This window comes from Propithecus coquereli, unplaced genomic scaffold (genome assembly GCF_000956105.1).
Source record: "Propithecus coquereli isolate 6110/MARCELLA unplaced genomic scaffold, Pcoq_1.0 Scaffold803, whole genome shotgun sequence".
Lineage (NCBI taxonomy): Eukaryota > Metazoa > Chordata > Mammalia > Primates > Indriidae > Propithecus > Propithecus coquereli.
In genome coordinates this window covers 21,675-40,468 of record NW_012154208.1, presented here as the reverse complement: position 1 = coordinate 40,468, position 18,794 = coordinate 21,675, and the positions used below count along the sequence as shown (strand labels likewise).

Sequence of the window (18,794 nt, the reverse complement as noted above, 5' to 3'; positions counted from 1 at the left end):
CCCAACCCTGCCCAGCCTGGACTCCTAAGGGACCACCACGGTGCCCACAGCCCGCGCATCCGAGGACTCCACACTCACAGAGAGCCAAGGGCCCCGCCGCACACGGCCACCAGGCTGCTGGGAGCGGGGAGGGGCGGCCGGGCCTCCAGGGCTCGTCCTCTGGTGCTCAAACAGCAGAAGCAGGCAGGCCTCAGCACCCTCGCAGGACACGGCCGCCTTACAAGCTGCAGAGAGGCGGTGGCCTTCTGCAGGAGCCGGGGCGGGCACGCGGGAGGCCCCCTTGTGCTCTGCACACAGTGGCGGCGCTAGGCTCCGCACTGCTCTGGGGACAGACGACGTGGTCCGTGAAGGGGAAGCTGGCACAGGGCCCCGAGCTGCTTCTGACGGTCTCTGAAGTCCCAACCCAACTGCTCGCGACTCTCGGAGGCTCGCGGCATCTCTGCTCTGGATGGAGTCTCCGTGAGAGGAAGGGCCACCAGGGCGGGGAAGACGGCACCGAGGACGCCACCAGGGGCTGTGCCGGCCGCTGCACAGTGGCGTGTCCAGCAAGGGGCCTGGCACAGAACTGGGAAGGGAGCAGGGGCTGCAGGAGGTGGGTCCTCCCTGCCCCCTCCAGACACCGCAGTCAGCACGCGTGCGAGGACGGCACCGGCGTGTGGCCTGAGCCACAGGGGGCTGGCGTCATCAGCGATGGGGGATCCGGCGGGCCAGACGGGGTGGGGGCTTCAGCACACGCGTGAAAATGCGTGGGAGTGCAGCACTGATTGGACCGGCAGGTCGGTGGTGCAAAATGAAGCCTGGACAAGAGTTACAGGTTGAAATGACAAGCGTTAACCAACAGAATGACTAAATCCAAGTTCAAGCGCAACGGTCCGCGGGAAGGGATGCTTCTCCCTCCGAAAGCAGCCCCGGTCGCCGGCCGCCCCGCCGTGCCACCAGCCGGCCCGAGGGGGGGTGGACAGCCTCAAAGACCTAAAGGAAGGGCTGGGTCGCACCTGCACTACCGTCACACCCGCCCACTCGCACCCCGTCGGGAGCAGGGGTGGGGACAGGGACACAGCCTTGGCCGCGCTGCCACCAGCCACAGCGAGGTCTTCCTCACCCCATGGGCAGAAAACATGACAGTCTCAGTCCTGGTGCGGCACGAACCGGGCAGGGCCGACCACCTGAGTCACCCCGAGTCACCCCCTCGAAGGGCATGGAGCTCCTCCTCTGCACCCCGCACTGCCGTGGCAGCGGGAGGTTCTGCCCCGAACAAAACACAGTTCCTGCTGGTGGCATCTGTGGTTGCTCGTGTGGGGGCCACCGACGGCGGATGTCAGGTCAGATGTCAGGACCGGGGAGGAGCGGCAGCGAGGGCTGCTCTTGGGAAAGGGGGTCCCTTCCATCCTGGAGTCCACAGCACTCCGCCTCCAGCATCCCGCCTTCCCAGGGGACTCCCACGGCTCTTCTGGCATGTGGCACATGTGGCACCCCTGGGCGACACAGCCCCTGTGTCCTGATGACCCAGCCTGACACCTATACCACCGTCCATCCCTGTCTCCACGGAACTTGCTAGAACGTGGGCTCCCACAGTACAGGGACCAGTTATCCTGTCCTCTGTGGGTTCTCGCCTCACTCCTCTGGTGGGTCAGAGGACATGTCTCCCTGTAGGTGTTGGCCCAGAGGAGGAGACGACATGGCAGCTTTGAGCACACGGGTATTCAGGGGGCCGGGGGGTTCCAGACGGAGGGAGCCAGCCCGACCACGCGACCGCAGTGCCGGACCAGTAACCAGGAAACTCAAGGCTCTGCGGTGCCAACGGCCTCCCAGTTAAATGCAGCAAAATAGTTACACAGTCCCAGCGAGACATTTTTGAACTTGACAAACTGTGCAGTTCATCTGAAAGAATACATCTGACAACCGCCAGGCCCATCTCAGGGAAGTGAGGCTAAGGGTGGGTTGTCACGGTGGGCATGGAAATGCATGGCAGTGCGGCGGGCCAGGGCAGCAAGGCACGGCGACAGCCACCGCCGCACCCTCGCAGGGAAGAGGAGTGGGCCATGCGTCACCACCGGTCCCTGGGAAGAGGCCTGGCCAGGGGCTGTCGTACCTTAGGTGAAAATTAACCAGAGGCTGGTCATAAAATGACAGCTGAAGTGATAGTGTATTAAAGCAGCTGTGAAAATCCGAGCAAAGGTGATCTTTGGTCTTTGGTGGTCTTTGCCCACCAGGACATCGCCCCCCACACTCGGCTACCAGACCCTGCGGGGCAGGGAGGACAGAAACGCAACGCAACAAAAACTTCCTCGCGGCAGAATTCACACTGCGAGGAAATTCTTCCCTCCCGAGGCGGAAGAGACACGTTAGAGACGGTTCTCACACGTCGGGAGGCGCAGACAGTCTGAGACGAGGGCGCAGGAAGAAGAAGGCGTCGCGCGGACACGAGGAGCAGGTGCTCAGGCTCAGATGGAAACGCGACAGGCAGCGCAGGTGGCCCTGGCCGCGAGGCTCGTTTCTGAGGGCGCAGGACAGACGCGCTCCGAGTCCTAGACCGCAGGAGCCTTCCCCAAGAACACTCTGGAACATGAACCTCAAAGTGTGGCTTCTAGACGTTTCACCGAAGGGAAAAATAGGCCAAAGATACGTGCGCAGCGTTCTTTACAGGGCGAGAATGAGACGGTGATGAGACCATTGACGGCATCGCACAGGTGAATGCGCAGGTGATCCTTGGGGGGCGACGGGCCACACGGGCGTCGGAAAGAGCCAGGGCTGCACACTGGACCACGCCGCCCTAACTGGGACGGCACGGCGGGCGCGGGGAAGCGCGTGTGTGCGCAGACACGCACAGGTTCACGCCTAAACGAATACGCTCCCAGAATGCTCAGATTGCTGCTCCTTGAATAGTGAGATTGAATTTGCACCGTCCCTGTTAATCTTGTCATTGTCATCTTTTTTAACAAGCACATGTTGTGTACATAATCAGAATGAAAAATAACAAAGCTATTTTGATTTGGGGAAAATTATGTTGCAGAAGAGTGTTTCATAGCATCGGAAGATGCCGGTGGCCGCGCTTAGAGCACGTGGCGGATGCTCCCTCTCAGACGCTTGCGCGCGCACGGTCGCACGCCTACCTGCAGAGCTGCGCGGGCGGGACAGGAAGGACACGCGGTGTTGGCAACGGTAATTTCTGGCTGTCGGGATAATTGCCATTCATGTTTTCTTTTTTTGCTTTACATGTATTCTGTACCTTTTATGGAATTAAGTACAACATCAAATAACCAGTCCCTTAGCAGCTCTTTCCTTTCTAGCAGAGAGGGGGCGGCGGCTCACCCAGTCACGGCCCTCCCAGGGGCCTGCGGCCCAAGACCGGCCCGAGACGGGCTGACACAGGGTACTGAGGCCTGGCCCCGGCTGCTGCTGGGAGCCCCCAGAAAGCCACGCGGGGGGTCAGGTTCTCCCCCTGCCCTGGCGCCTTCCTCACCCCCTTATGGTTGCTTTGCCAGGGGCACCCCACAAACCCCGCGTGGGGAGCCCACCTTCGGCAAGAGACCGAGGAAATCAGGGAAAGCAGTCGCTGCCGGCGCGGCTGTGCCGACTGGCAAAGACCCGCCGGGTGGGGCTTCTCCCGCGTGGCTCCGGCCTTTTCGCCACGTCCCCGCCCACGTGCTGCCCCAGTCACCCTAACGTCACCATCAAAGCCCCATCCTCCTCCTCCTCCCCGACGTGGCTACCTCTTCCCTCCGAGGACACGGCCGTCTCCAGCCCCATGCGCCCTGCAAGCCGCAGCGCCACCGTCCACCTTCCTCGCGCCCTCTCTGGGAATCTCGCGGCAGACTCGCCCTGGCCCTCCCATCCCGGTGGTGTCCAGGTACCCGCCATCCCCGGAGCACGCGGCACACGCAGACGCTCCGTGCACCGCGCTCACGCATGGGGACAAAGAATAGCAGGAGCCAGCGGGCGGGGACAGGGCCGGCCGCCATGGGCTCCGGGAAGGTCACAAACGAGCCCCAGCGCCCGGCGCACCTGCCCAGGGCCGCCCAGGCTGAGGGCAGAGGAGGCACAGCCCTTGCAGACACGGGAAGGTCCCCAGAGCTCCGGACTTTGCCCAGCTGGGGCAGATCAGGGCACAGACTGTCACTGTGATAAAAATGCACCCCACGGGGCTGATTTATTGTGAGGTCAGGGGGCAGATACTGCTGCCAAGCACCATCCCGAAGGCGCGGAGGCGCCCATACTGGGCCAGAAGGACCCGCAGGGCGGCACCCAGAGGTGGCGGATGCTGGGCAGGGAGAATCTGCGCAGCCCGGGCCCCCGCCCGGGCCTCGGGCATCCAGCTGCTCCTTCACTGAGACTCTCCTCCCTGCATGGACACCTCCTCCGTGGGGACCCCTGGACAAGGAACAGGCGTGGGGAGGCCGGTGAGGGGCGTGGGCGGACCGCCCGGGGGAGGCCAAGGTTTCTGAGCCAGCTCCCCCAGGCCTGCGCCCGAGCTCAGCCTCTGCCGGCTGCAGCAGCCGCGAGCCACCCTCAGGCGGCCCAGGACCACGCTCCGGCTGCGCTTGTCTGGTGCCTACTCTGTGCACGGGTGCAGCGAGGTCTGAGTGTCAGCTTGATTACCCTTCAAAGGGCGGCCCGCCAGTCCCGCCAGGTGCCATGCTGGGGAGCTGGGACCAGGCCCTCGGGGACACCCCACCGTGGGTGCCTGTTATTAAAAGCCCATTTTACAGAGGAGGGAACAGAGGTGAGCGGCGAATGGCTTTAGGGGCACAGGCCCAAGCACAGGGGTCGGCCCAGCCCCTCTCCCCATCCCACCCGGCCGGGCACCAGCCGGGTCCCAGGACAGTGGCCGCGGCTGGGCAGCTGCGCACAGCCTGACAACGCCTGCACCCCTGGCAGCGCCAGGCCCTGGTGTCCTGTCATGGTCCCGCACCCTCAGCTTGGTCACGCCGCGGAGGATGGGAGGGGGGTGTTTCTAGAAGCAGACACCTGTTGACATCCACACTGCCAGAGACACGAGAGGGCAGGCTGGGAGGAACCTTCTGGAAGCAGCCCCAAGGCCAAGTGCACTGTGGTCCGGGGCACCGGTGTCCAGCAGGGAGACCCAGGGGTCCACCAGAGCCCTGGGTGTCCACGTCCCAGCTCTGGGGTGACCACGCCCGCCTTCCAGGGCATGGTCCAGCGTGGCGTCACCACTGCACACGGAGGGCCAGGCTGGCTCAGGGGCCTCTGGCTGCCCCTCCCCTCCAACAGGCCCATCCGGAAATTTGGGGACAGTGTCCCGAATCTGCAGAGACTTCGAGGGCTGACGGCCACTCTCAGCGGCCCCCACAGCCTTGCCTTTGTCCTCGGGGCAGCCCCCGGCCCGCCCTCCCCGACCCCTGGACCCACCGATGGCCGCCATGTCGCTGCAGTCCTTCCTGTGGAACTCGGCCCAGGCTCTGGTCTTGCAGTACTTGCTGCAGGTGAGGATCCCGTAGCAGCGGGTGCAGGGCGCCAGGCGGACCCCGACGGAGCGGCCGCACTGGTAGCAGAACTTGAAGAAGGGGATGCTGCAACAGGGCCTTGGGTCAGTCGGGCCTTCGGGAACCTCCCCCCCCGCCCCCGCCTCCCGCCAAGGAGCCGCCGCCTGTGACCCGTGCAGACCCTGAGCTCCTGGGACATTCCCGCCGTCCCCTGCAGACAGGTGAGGCCCAGCCCCACATCCCCACACAGGGCGCTGCCACACGGGGACAGATGCCCTGATGCCCTCGTCCTGAGGATGTTCAGCACAGTGTTGTTTAGAGCAGGAAACAAACACTCTGAGCCCCGAAAGCCGCCTAGATGCCCCCAGCGAGGGCCGGTTAAGCGGACGTCGCATTCACCGTGGCGTCGCCACAGACACGAGGCTGGGAAGCTTTTCCAACCTGGTGGGGAAACGTCCGTGGCTCAGCGCTGCACGGGAGGCAGCGGCCCCTGGGAGCCTGCGGGGGCGGGGCGGGGGGTGAGCCTCCAAGCACCGGCCTCCTCTGCTTCCTCCCCCAGGAGGAAAGCCAGGCTCCCTCCCGCCACCACACGCTGCTCTGGGTTTCCACCCCCGGGGCGCACAGGCAGGTGAGAGGCTGTTCTGGAACAGCGGAGGGGGCACAGAGATGAGACCCCCAAGGAGAGGCCAGCAGTACGGGGTGAGGAAGGCGCAGCGCGCAGGCTCAGCCCGCCAGCCCCACCCACGCACCAGGCGGGACGTCTGGGCTCAAAACGCCATCGGCCACTGTCACTGGGAGGGGAGCTGGCTGCTGCCCTGCTGGATGTGGGGCTCCCGTCTGTGACCACTGGACGAGGCCAGGCCGCTCGGGGGGCAGACGCAGCGGAGGCTGTCCCGGGAGGGCTGGCGCAGCCGGGCCGGGCCCTGCAGCACGTCCACACCGTGGGCCACCGTTCCGAGAAAGACCGGCCCGCGGACACACTTACTGCTCCTGCTCCTGGGCACCCTGGTCCGTGGGCAGGCCGGGGCTCCTCTTCCTCACTCTGTGGCTGGGGGTCAGCTCCGCTATGGCAGAGAGAGACTCACGTGAGTGCTCGAGGATGGTCACCGCTGCGGACACCGCGTCCCTGGCCCTCGCTGCCACGCGCGCCTGCCCTGCACGGGAGGCAAGGGGCCGTGTCTTGGCTGGCTCCGTAGCAGGCGGGAGGAGGAGAGCCGGGCTTGGGCCTGGAGGCGGGGGCAGCCCGCAGAACCGAGGGGGCTTCCCTCTGCTCCCGGCCTGTGCCCCCCCGTCTGCAGCCCCCGGGCACCCTGCTCCTGCGCCGCCCACCCCAGCCAGTGTCCCCCTTTCCACTGGGTGCCACCAGGTCTGTTCTGGCCTTGCCCAGCCCACAGCCCTCTCTGGGGGGCGCTCCCGGCTCTGCTCTCCTGCAGCCGGTGGCGGGATGCACAGGCCCCACGATGACTGCCCAAAGTCCCCCGCGGCCCTCCGTGTGCCTCCCCTCAATCGCCACGTCAGTCCCCACCAGAAAGGCCACCTGCCCTCACTTCCCTGCCATCCCCCCCGCCTGCCCACCACACCCAGGCTGCCCCCCACTGCCGTGGCAGCGGGACGTGGCCCGGGAGTCCCCCCGTGACTGTGCAGCCGCCAGAGCAGCAGGGAACGCTGCGGGGACAGGGACACCAAAGCAGGACCTAAGGGAGGACTGTGACCGCGCTCGGCCATCACCAAGCGCTTCTTTAAAACGGAGGCGTGCGAGAAGGACGAGGGGGTTTCTGTGCGCGTCTGCTGAGTGTGGACTCTTTTTAGGGGCCACGGTCCACTGCGTGGATTCTCCACCCGTCCACCCATCGACGACATCGCCGTTGCCAACTGCCGGCCGTCACGCCACACGCTGCCGTAAACGCTTCTGTGCGAGCTCCGTGTGGACGCAGCTTTGCCCCCGTGGGTGGCTGTCACGTGATGACTCTTCGTCTACCGTTTTGAGGAACCAACAGCCCGGCTTACAAAACGCTGCGCCGTTTCACATGTGCACCAGCAACACGCAAGGACACCGGTCCCTCCGTGTCCTCAGCACACTTGTCACGCGTCACCTCCCGATCACAGCCCGGCAGGCCAAGGTGGCGTCTCGGGTGGGCCGACTGCACGTCCCCGCCGACGGGTGACGCCGAACACCCCGGCAGGTGCTTGCTGGGCAGCTGCGTGTCGTCTTCGGACACAATTCTGTTCACGTTTTCGTCCATTTCCAAGTTTGGCTATTTCTCTGTCACTGAGGCGTGAGGGTCCTTCATGTGTTCCACACGGCAGCCCCGCACGCCGTGCGCGATTCGCAGCAGTTTCCTCCCGCTCTGTGGGCTGTCTGTGCACTTTCTTGACAGTGTCCTTTGAAGCACAAAAGTTCCTAATGTAGGTGACATCTACTTAATCTATTTTTCTTTCGCTGTTCATGCGTTTGGTGTCCTCTCTAGGAATCCGTTTCCAAACCCAGGTCACGAATATTTGCGCCTGCATCTTCTTCGGGCCGTTTTATGGCCTAAGCTCCTACACGCGGGGCTCTGTGGGTGTGCGCTGCGTGTGGGGGGCTGTGTGGAGGGGAGAGCGGGTGGGTGGCTGGGAGGGGGTGGGGGTGCCGTGGTTTGAACGCTGGCGTCCCCTCAGAAGCTCATGCTGACGCTGGGTCCCCAGCATGACCGCAGTAAGAGCCGGGCCTGTCTAAAGGGGTGACGGCTGGTGCCTCGCACAAGGGCGGAGGACGCCGCTGCCGTCCTGGCGGCAGAGAGCCCCTCCCCAGACTCCGCCCGCTGCGCCTGGACCTCGGGCGCCAGAGCCGTGAGAAATGAACCCCCGCCTTCGTGAATTCCAGTCCGTGGTGTTTCGTGAGGGTGGCCAAGCAGCGGACGGCAGTGGGCTGAGTGGGAGGGGGTGGTGGCGGGCAGGCACGGGGGGCCTAAGTGTGGGCTGGTGCACGTGTGAGGACTTGGGGGGTGCTCGCGTGTGCACACGTGTTAACACGTTGGTTGGGTTCTCATGCGGGGGAGGGTGCGCGTGGGTGTCAGTGTGTGTAGGGTCAGTGGTTGACCTGTAGGGGTGAGTAGGGGAAGGGTCCACGTAGGGGCGAGTGAACATGGGGGGAGGCGTGCTGGGCGAACGTGGTGCCCCGGCTGATGCTCCGGCAGCAGCAGCAGGGCCTGGGGCCTCTCCTGGGCACGGGGCCCCTCTGGTCTGGGCCACCGGCTCCCCTCCTAGGCACCCCCAGCCCAGACCCCTCCGTAATCTCTCCCGCAGGACCCCCTTGGAAGGCAGGACACAAAGGGCCCGGGAGGGCAGCCCAGCGGTAGGACAGGCCCCCCCGTGCCCCTCCCTGCCTGGCCCCTGCACAGCCCCAGGCGGAGGCTGGAACCCGCCGTGCACTGCACAGCGTCATGCGCGGCGTCACATAGCAGGGCAAGGCCCCGCGCCGCTGCCCACCTTTCTTGCTCAGGTACAGCAGCGTCGCGTCCCACTGGCTCTCCTTGGCGAAGACGGCGCGGCGCAGGTGGGAGCCCAGGTACTCCAGCAGCCTCTTCCGGGCCAGGAGCATCTCTCGCTCCGCCGGCATCAGCGCGTGGAAGGGGCAGTGGGCGATCTTCCGGTCCTGCGGCACAGCGTGGGGGTCACCACCGGGGACCGGGGCCGCCCCATCACTGCCAGTGACCGGGGGCGAGGGCCCCTCCCTTCTCGGTGAGGCGTCACCGGGAGGACAAACACACAGCTGTGCCCGGCGCGACTCAGCCCTGCAGGCAGGTTCTCTCCTCCCGCGTCGGGCTGGCTTTGGGGACAGCATCGAGGACCCCCAGCCCAGCTGTGCCCAGGGAGGCCAAGCCCAGCCAGGGCCCTACTCGTGGTGTCTGCGTCACCTCCCTTGCCAGGGGGACCCAGAGCCCTACCTGGAAGAAACTGAAATAGCCGTAGTCGACGGCCGTGCCCACGGCCACCTTGTCCCCCTGCGTGAGGATCACGGGCTTCAGGATGTCAGCCCCGTGACTGATGAGTCGGTCAATCTGCGGAGAACAGAACCCAGCAGTGCCGGGCTGTGTCCACGCCGCCCCATGCAGTGACCCTGCTCACGAGCCTGCCGGCCCCAGGCCCTGTGCACACTCCGGCCAGACGCCAGCCCAAGGGCGCTGCCCACACGAGGGCAGGCGCTGCCCAGAGGGGCCGTGGTCACCTGCATCCCCATAGCGGCCACCCTTGCAGGTGCGGCAGAGTTGGCAAGACACGTGGGCAGACAGGGCCGGGCCCACAGGCGGAGCCTCGTCACACAGTGTCACCGTGAGCCCAGGCCGGGCCAACCCTCAGGGAGCCCCACCCCCCAACACCCACCCGCAGCACACTGGACTCGCGCCTTGCGCCGAGTCTGCTGCGGTCTGATACGCCACTCCCCAGACGTAGTGACGTGACGGGTCTTGTTCTTCGTCACACCCCAACATGCCCGCAGGGTGCTCAGTGAGACAGCGAATGTGTGGGTGTGCACGCGTGTGTACGCGTGGATGTGTGCATGTGTGTGGGTCCAGTGAGTGTGCACGTCTGGGTCTGTGCACACGCGTCTGTGGGTGGGCGTGCGTGTGCTGCATGCCTGCAGATACATACGTGTGCACATGACTTGTGGTAAACATGCCACATCGCCAGTCTCTGGCTCGAGACACCCAATTCTGTCCACGCAAATGGCACCTGACAGAGGCCCCCGGCTGGCCAGGGTGGCAGCGAGTGCCACCGTGGGGCCAACAGGCTAAGTGGATGCTCCAGGCTGTCCTTGCAGGGCGCTCAGCACACGGTGTGTGGTTTACTTGCTAAGCACAAGCAGGGCCATTGCTGGGGGTGCACGCGACTCCCGGGGGAGCCTCTCACTCTCCGCACCTGTGCTGAGCGTTCCTCCTACGCGAGTGCAGCAGCTGGATCCCCTGCGGCGCCGTGAGTGCGGCGTCACAGGCCTGGCACCAGGACCTGGGGAGTGGCAAACGCCACCAGCACCGGCAGCCAGTCTGGCCTGAGCAGGCACCTCGCCGGTGCGCAGGTGTGGGTGGAGCGTGTGCAGGACTCGGCAAGGCCCGGGCGAGGCCACGCCAGGAGTCCGGCAGGCAGAGGAGGAGACAGTTTTCTGTCGTCCTTTGGGAAGGAGCTGCCCTGATCCAACGCGAGAGCCCACCTCCTCTCCTCTCCTCCCCTCTCCTCTCCTCCCCTCCCCTCCCCTCTCCTCTCCTTCCCTCTCCTCCTCTCTCCTTCCCTCCCCTCTCCACCCCTCCCCTCTGCTCTCCTCTCCTCCCCTCTGCTCTCCTCTCCTCCCCTCTGCTCTGTGCTGACGCTATGACAACTTGCCGGAACACCACTTTGACGAGTGAGCTCCCTGCTGGACACCTCTAATACCCGCCTCCAGAGGAAGGTGGGCAGACGGCACGGGCTGGTGCAGGCAGGGCCCGTGCGCAGTTGGTGGACAGGCAGGTGGACGATGGCTCGACCCTCCCCTGCCCAGTGCAGGGAAGGGGACGCACCAGCCCCCCTCCTCCCCGCCCTGCAGTCCTGCCTCGGCCAGATGGGGCGCCCAGGCCCTGCTCAGCCGGCCCCAGGACAGCTCCACTGGACTATTTAGATGCGCTAATAAAAACTGGGGCCTTTGACTCAAATTGCACAAATGCAATTTCTGTAACCAAAATGTACCCCTGTAATATTCTGAAATTTTTAAAAAAGATTAAGAATTTAAAAAAAACCTGGGGACTGATAATAGTTCAAAGTTACTTTAACCTCCTAGGTTTTTCATCAGAAATAAGGGTTACTAAGAGTTAGCGCTGTAATTAATATATGTAACGAAAACTACTCGATATAACAGAAATAATTCTATATACAAAATTCTATATACAAAATATGTTTAAAAAATTGCATGTGTTTTCTGGTCCCAAAAAAGGGTTATGAGAAGATATATAAATATGGTATTTGTTAAATAGAAAATAATTTTGCCTAATTTAAAGGTTTTAAAAGTTTTCTTAAATTAAATAAATAAATAATAGATACAACTAAGTGGATATAAAAGCTGGGGAGAACGACAAAATTTTCAAAAGGATAATAGAAATCTTACCGTATAGTCAGATTAATTAAGATTAAATAGATCTATCCATAAAGTTTTATTAAAATTAGCTTTAACACAGTACACTAATAAAATAAAAATAAAAATTGATTTTCTCTTTTAAACAAAATTTTCAAGTAATATTAATAAACACAGTAAAAATTTTTATTCACCCTTTTGAATAAACTGAAAAAAAGAGGAGAATGAGACAGATTCAGTTTGCCTCTTTATCAGCTTTCTTTTCCAGTTTGTCTTGTAGATGTTACCGTCTGGGAAACTAAACCTCCTCTCCATTATTTCATTTTATTTTATTATTTATTTATTTATTTTAGAGACAGAACCTTGCTCTGTTGCCGGGCTAGAGTGAGTGCCGTGGCATCAGCCTAACTCACAGCAACCTCAAACTCCTGGGCTCAAGCGATCCTCCTGCCTCAGCCTCCCGAGTAGCTGGGACTACAGGCTCTCGCCACCACACCTGGTTAATTTTTCTTTTCTTTTTCTTTTGTAGAGACAGGATCTCACTCTTGCTCAGGCTGTTCTTGAACTCCTGAGCTCAAGTGATTCTGCCGCTTCAGTCTCGGATTATAGGTGTGAGTGACCATACTCAGCCTCCTCACTATTAAAGAATAAAATTTTCGCCCTTAAAATCTTTAAATTATCACTTTGGCTAAATATTATTTTATAATAATAATAATAGTAATCCTGTTTTATGACAGCAAGTGTTTTAGACCGTTGATATTTGACAGACTTTCCAAAATCAAAATTCTAAATTCAGTCTTTCTGACCTCAAACTAGTTTTTTAAAAAAATATTTAGAACCACTGAAAAGTCCAAGAGAGAAACATTTGGCTTATTTGGTATGTTAAAACTACACAGGACCAGCCTGAGCAAGAGCGAGACCCCGTCTCTACTAAAAATAGAAAGAAATTAATCGGACAACCAAAAATATATAGAAAAAATTAGCCAGGCATGGTGGCGCATGCCTGTAGTCCCAGCTACTCAGGAGGCTGAGGCAGGAGGATCGCTTGAGCCCAGGAGTTTGAGGTTGCTGTGAGCCAGGCTGACGCCACGGCACTCACTCTAGCCAGGGCAACAGAGTGAGACTCTGTCTCAAAAAAAAAAAAAAACTACACAGGAAGCATTGTCAAATATGAAGTGGTATTTAACTTTCCTAGGTTATATTTCTAGAAACATGTTATTAATATGTGTTCCAAAATTGTATGAGATTCCTAGAATTCCGATATGCTTTGACGTATGTTATCAATAATAATTACAGTCATATGTTAAATTGTTATGTGCCCAAAAACTTAACCAAATTTCTTTGTCAATTGTCTCTTTAACCATAACAATTCTAAGACTTTTGTCATCAACGGACAATTATTTTTCACTTTTATTCTTCTCAAAAGGTGGTTTGTAACTGACTGTAGTTCGCTTCTTCAAGGAAAGGTATAGAAAGGACCCTGGCAGGGGCCCCTCAAACCTGAGCAGCGATCACTCTGGAGACCTCACCGTCCAAACTAAAAACAAAACCAAAAAGAAAAACTTCCACGGCTTTAAAGCAGATGCATTCATGAAGGTTGCCAACCCAGCCTCATGCAAAACCAAAATTAACCAGACGGAACTAAACTAATTCTTCTAATCACTTTTGTTTAAACATTACTGATTCTCTTTATATTTTGTTTTCCAGAAGCCAAAACTCTTTTTTCCTCTTTTGAGCTATTTGTAGCTTACAACAAACTAGGTAGGTATATTTTGTAAATAGTTTGAAACATCTATTTTTCTCTCGGCCTGATTTCTCCAGAATCTGGAAACTATTTGTGAGTAGTCTTATTTTATGGCAACATAGTTATTTGCGCAAGTTCAATAAGGATCTGTTTCCTTCTGTAACAGGACAGAATTAGAGACGCTGGTTGGCCACAATGTCGTGTTTTCAGGTACGCCCAGACTGCCGTGAGGAATTGGGTTAAGTTTATAAGGCCCACAAAACCCTCTGGAAAAATACCGTCCTGATACCTCATCTGTAACATTTCCTGATCTGCGGAAGAAAAAATGTCACCTGCTGACAGGTCTGGGAGCCCCGGGTTTCCTCGAGACCTTGAGTGAGAGGGACCGACCCGATTCACACAGGAATCTACCGCAGTGAAACCCTTCGTCTGGCTCCAGGGGCTTTAAGTCTCACCTGAGATTCCTTATGGGAAAAAAAATTCCAGCAAAGCCAATTAAAAAAAAAGTAAAGCCTACGGCCAAGGATTGTTCTTATCTCGCTTTATGCAAATAAGCAAGCCAAGTGTCAGGAGACTGGAATTTATTTTGCAAATGAATTGGTCCTGCCGTGACTTGCCTTTAGTAAAAATGGGAAATCAGAGAAAATTGTGTCAAAAGACTCATTATTTAAACTCCTAGTCTTACTGAGCTTTTTAATTACTTGTCCAAAGTTTTAATTGAATCGTGGGTTGTTTCTTGACGACAAAAAAAAAAGTTATAATTTTCTTCCTGATGTTTTTATTTGGTTCCCTAATGGGATAGTTTCCTTCCTTTGTTTCGTTCTAACACCCAAATTCTCCTTTAACTGTCAAATTGTGAATGTTGTTTGTCTCTCACTTTACTCCTGACATCCTGACAGTGCAGCTGGCGGAGGAGCTCGTCTGGGCCCCACCGGCCTGGCTGGTGTCCCCCGTCCCTGCCCTGCTGTAACGAAGACCAAGACTACGGTCGCTCGATGCCTATGGATAAGTTAATTTTATCACTGTTTTTGGTTTGGTCTTCAACCATATTGCTTTAAAGATTTTTAGGGGTTAATGAGTGTCTGCCCACCCGTCCTGTCTGGCCCAAGACGCTTAGTTGGCTGTAAGGCTTTGCAACCCTAAGCCCCTCCTCCAGGCCAGTGGGGACCCCCGAGGGCCCAGATGGACCTGGGGACAAATGGCCACCCCACCCTCGCAACAACGGGACAAAATCCAGTCTGGCCATCGACGTTGACTCTGGCATATCTCGGCCAAAAGTGGAGTCCGTGAACTAAAAATGAAATCTTAGCCCCCCACTGGCTGAACAGACCCCTCTCGGCCAAGGGTGCCCCAGAGAAAGCTTAAAACTGCGCCCCGTCGTGATGTGATAGGAAGTCAGACATGCGTCGCTATGCCCCTCCCTGCTAATGCCACCGGGCTGTCTCCTAAGGGCCACACCTGCGTCCTGTCCTGATAAAACACCACGACCACGAAGTCACGTTAACACTCTGTGGAACGTGTGTGGAGGGCTTTCGTGCCCTTTCTCACTTTCTGACACGGAGGGGACACGGACCCCATAAAAGGCCAGGAAGCGCCATTGCACGGGGCACAGTTCTCTTTTCACGGATACTCGTGACTCCTCCTACAGCTTGTTAAATATGTGCATTTGGCCACCCCGATCAGTATAAAATCCTGTTTCCTTTGTCTCCCCCTCGAAGTACGAGTTCCTGGGCCGGAAGCCGTTTCCCAGCCTGCCGGCGTGGCCATCCTGGGCTGAAACTTTATGAGAAATAAAGCTCTCTTTTTCCCAGTTATACACCTGTTTTTTTGTTTGTTTGTTTTCAATTAACACACCGAAACGACGAGGCTCTGCGGCAGCCTGAACAGCGAAACGTGGAGAGGGCGGTGCGCTGAGGAGCGGGCGGCCCGGGCGTCCGGCACACGCCTGTGTCCAAGCCGTGGCCTGTTGGCGGCTCACCCTGCGGGTGGCCAGGCCGAAAGCAAGAAGAGGAGAGACAAGAGGGAAAGTGCCCACCCCCCACACACACACTCAGGAATCAGACTTGGAAACTGTCTGGAATCTCCCCGCCCAGGCGCTGAGATCCCTGCGCAGATAGCTGAGCCCGCGCCCCGGCAGTGTCGCTGAAGCAAATACTGAAAAGCATCTGCCAAAGTTCCTGGCTAACACCGGAAAATTCTTAGAAGACACAGGAGGAAGCTCTGTGACATCGGATACGGCAATGAACTCTTGGATAGGATGCTAAAGGCACCGGCAACAAAACAAAAAGTAGACAAATTTGGCTTCATGAAAACTAAAACCCTTGGTGCATTGAAAAGCATCATTAACACAGCAAAACCCACAGAACGGGAGAAAATACCTGATCAGGGATTAACATTCAGAATAGACAGAGAATTCCTAAAAACAACAACAAAAAACAACACGATTCAAAAACGGGCAAAGGATCTGAGTAGACATTTCCCCAGAGATGACATGCAGATGGCCTGTAGGCGCAGGGAAGGGCCCTCTGCGTCACTCGTCATCAGGGAGATGCAAATGAAAACCGCAGCGAGATGCCGCTTCACACCCGTCGGGTGGCTAAGATCGAGGACAGGAAGACGACAAGTGCTGACGCGGAGTGTGGAACGCGGAGCCCACCCTTGCTGGTGGAGCGTAACATGGAGCAGCTGCAATGGAAACCGCATGCCGGTCCCTTAGAACCTTAAACGTAGAATCGCCACTTGACACAGAAATCCCACCCCGGGTGCCCACCCCAAAGAACTGAAGCAGGGTCTCGGAGGGACGTCTGTGTGCGCATGGCCACAGCGGCGTGGTTCACGACAGCTACAACGTGGAAGCAGCGCAGTGCCCGTCCACGGACGAACGGACAAGCAAACTGTGGTCCGTCCACACCACAGAACGTCGCTCGGCCTCAGAAAGAAAGGGAATCTGTCCCCTGCTGTTGTGCCACATGGACGGCGCTTGCAGACACTGTGCTGCGTGACACGAGCCAGTCACAGAAGGACAAATGCTGTCCGACGTCATCCCGTGAGGCCCCGAGGAGTCAGAGTCACCGAGGCAGAAGCGCGGTTGTGGGCGCCGGCCGGGGGAAGGGCCGGGGTTATTGTAATGGGGACAGAGGGCAGTTTGCAAGATGCAAAAGTCAGAGATGGATGGCCTGATGGCCGCGCAACAGCGTGAACAGACGTCACGCCGGCCAGCGCGCCCACGGAGGTGCAGACGGTGACATTCACGTTATGTGTGTGTTACCGTAATTGTTTTAAAAAGGCATGTATGGCATGACCTCATTTTGGCAAAAAACTTAGAAACAGAAGAGTGCATAAGCACCGTGATCTATACTCGCGGCACTGCGGACAACGAAGGCTCCTGCTGGGGCAGACCACGGCCGCCAGAAACGCGCGGCAGACACCCCCTGATGCCGCCGCTCAGACAGCCTGAGGCCCTGAGGAAGGAAAATAGGTTGAGCACACAGCGGACACAGGCAGGACCGCGGTGACAGCACCGCAGAGCCCTGGGCCCGGCTCAGGTGGGGGCTCCTGGGCGTTGGGCTGGCACCTCACGAGGGCCGCTCCCCACAGCCAGGGGACAGGGCCCCAAATCCCTCCCAGCCGCACGTGCCGGGTTTCTTGACTGGCGACATCAGAAAGCCAGACCTGCACGGCTGCCCCAGACCGTTTGCACCGGGACACGCTCCGGGGACCTCGTTCGGCCTGCTGAGTGATTCTGCTACTTCACGTTTTCTGAGAAATGTACGATATTTTGTTCTTTCTCAACCATTTAGACCACCAAGGCTTGGAGAGCGCAGAGCAAATGATCCACCACCCGCCAGGAACGAGGACAAAGGGGTCCGCTGAGGGAGGGCGCATCCCTGACACCCCCAGGTCCAGCCCTCCCCTCCCCCTCCCCCTCACCAGGGCCAGCCTTCCCCTCCCCCGACCCCTCCCCCTCACCAGGGCCAGCTTGCTGTCCGTGCTCCTCCGGTGCTCATAGTTGAGGTCGCAGGCCACACACAGGGCGCTGCCCAAGCCTTTGGTTAGGGGCAGATTGGGGTCAGCCCCCTGGGACAGCAGCTCCTTCACGACCTGGGCACAGACAGACCTGTCGGTGGCCACCAGGTCACCTCCCCTTACTGAGGGGAAGACCCCAGAGCTCGGCCACTCCGAGACTGACCCTGCACACAGAGGCCCCACCGAGGGCACTTCCCATGGATCCCACCCGGAGGTCCACTGCCGCCCCGCCCCGCCTCGCAGAGGAAGGCGCGGGGCCAGGCAGGGTCGCATGAGGAAGGCGCGGGGCCAGGCAGGGTCGCATGGCTGGTTCCTCAGGGAGGAGCTGGACTCCACCCAGGGGCTGATTCCAGCAATTTCTATCATGCTGCCCAGACGCGGATGCTCTGATTGGTCCCGGCTCCCACTCGCTTCCCAGCGCCAAGCAGCAGCCGCCACGGGGCAGGTCCCCTGCACGGGGCCAGGAGCACCTGTAGGCTCCCTGGACGTCGCCCTGCTCCTGGTGTCACTGTGACCACTTAACTAGCTGCAGAACGAGGCACGTTTCACCTGTGACTATGTCCCCAACCACCTGCTTAGGTCCCGCCCAGGAGCCCAGGAGCAAGAGCAGACACAGCTGGGCACGAGTCACTAGTGCTGGGCTCTGAGGAGCTTCTGCCGCTCAGCATGACGCTGTCCCCCTCGCCCCCCGCCTCCAATGGGGCCTGGCACCGAGTAGGGCCACTCGCCTTGCTGGGTGAATGGCTCAACGTGTGACAGAGGGGAGAGGAGCTGGCCCGTGTAGAAGTCCCGCAAGCCCCACCTCATGTCACCAATGCATTCAGCTTATGCAGATCTCCGCTGAAATGTCACCTCACCAGACAAACGTCACCTCCCTGCCACCCTGCTAAAGCAGCCTACCCGCCCATCATTCGCAATCCCCTCACCAAGCTTTATTTTCTTCATGACGCTATCGTCGCCTGAAATTGCATTGCACACTAGTGTATGGTCTGACTCCCCAGTTAGAATGTATGAGGATTGAGAGCACGGACATCGTTTTATTTAGCGCCTAGTACCTAAAATGGTGCCTGCCTGACACATAGTAGATGCTCGATAAATGTCAGTTCAACGAAAGGATGGATGGATGGATGGATGGATGTGTGGATGGATGGATGAGTGGATGGATAGATGGATGGATAGATTAGTGGATGGATGAAGAGATGAGTGGATGGATAGATGAGTGGATGGATAGATGAGTGGATGGGTAGATTAGTGGATGGATGGATGAATGATTGGATAGGTAGTTGGGTGGATAGATGGTAGTTGAATGAAAGGATAAGTGGATCAATAGATGGATGGATGAGTGGATAAGTAGATGAATGATAGGTAGTTGGATGGATGGATGAATGATTGGATGGAAGGATGGAGGGATGGAAGAATGAGTAGATGCATAGACAGATGGATAAGTGTATGGATGGATGAGTAGATTGATGAACAGATGAGTGGATGGATGGATGGATGGATG

General features: G+C 58.4%; 1 protein-coding gene across 1 annotated transcript in view; it reads right to left on the bottom strand.

Moving 5' to 3' along the window:
• Positions 1-18,794, bottom strand: part of LOC105825544 (ankyrin repeat and MYND domain-containing protein 1-like) — a gene marked incomplete at its 5' end in the record, with an annotated part of 50,454 nt that overhangs the window by 14,284 nt on the left and 17,376 nt on the right. Inside the window, 5 exons of the mRNA XM_012663387.1 lie at positions 5,371-5,531; positions 6,430-6,508; positions 8,913-9,078; positions 9,371-9,484; positions 17,234-17,365. Coding sequence (XP_012518841.1) covers positions 5,371-5,531; positions 6,430-6,508; positions 8,913-9,078; positions 9,371-9,484; positions 17,234-17,365 — 652 coding nt within the window. The remainder of the gene's footprint in view (positions 1-5,370; positions 5,532-6,429; positions 6,509-8,912; positions 9,079-9,370; positions 9,485-17,233; positions 17,366-18,794) is intronic.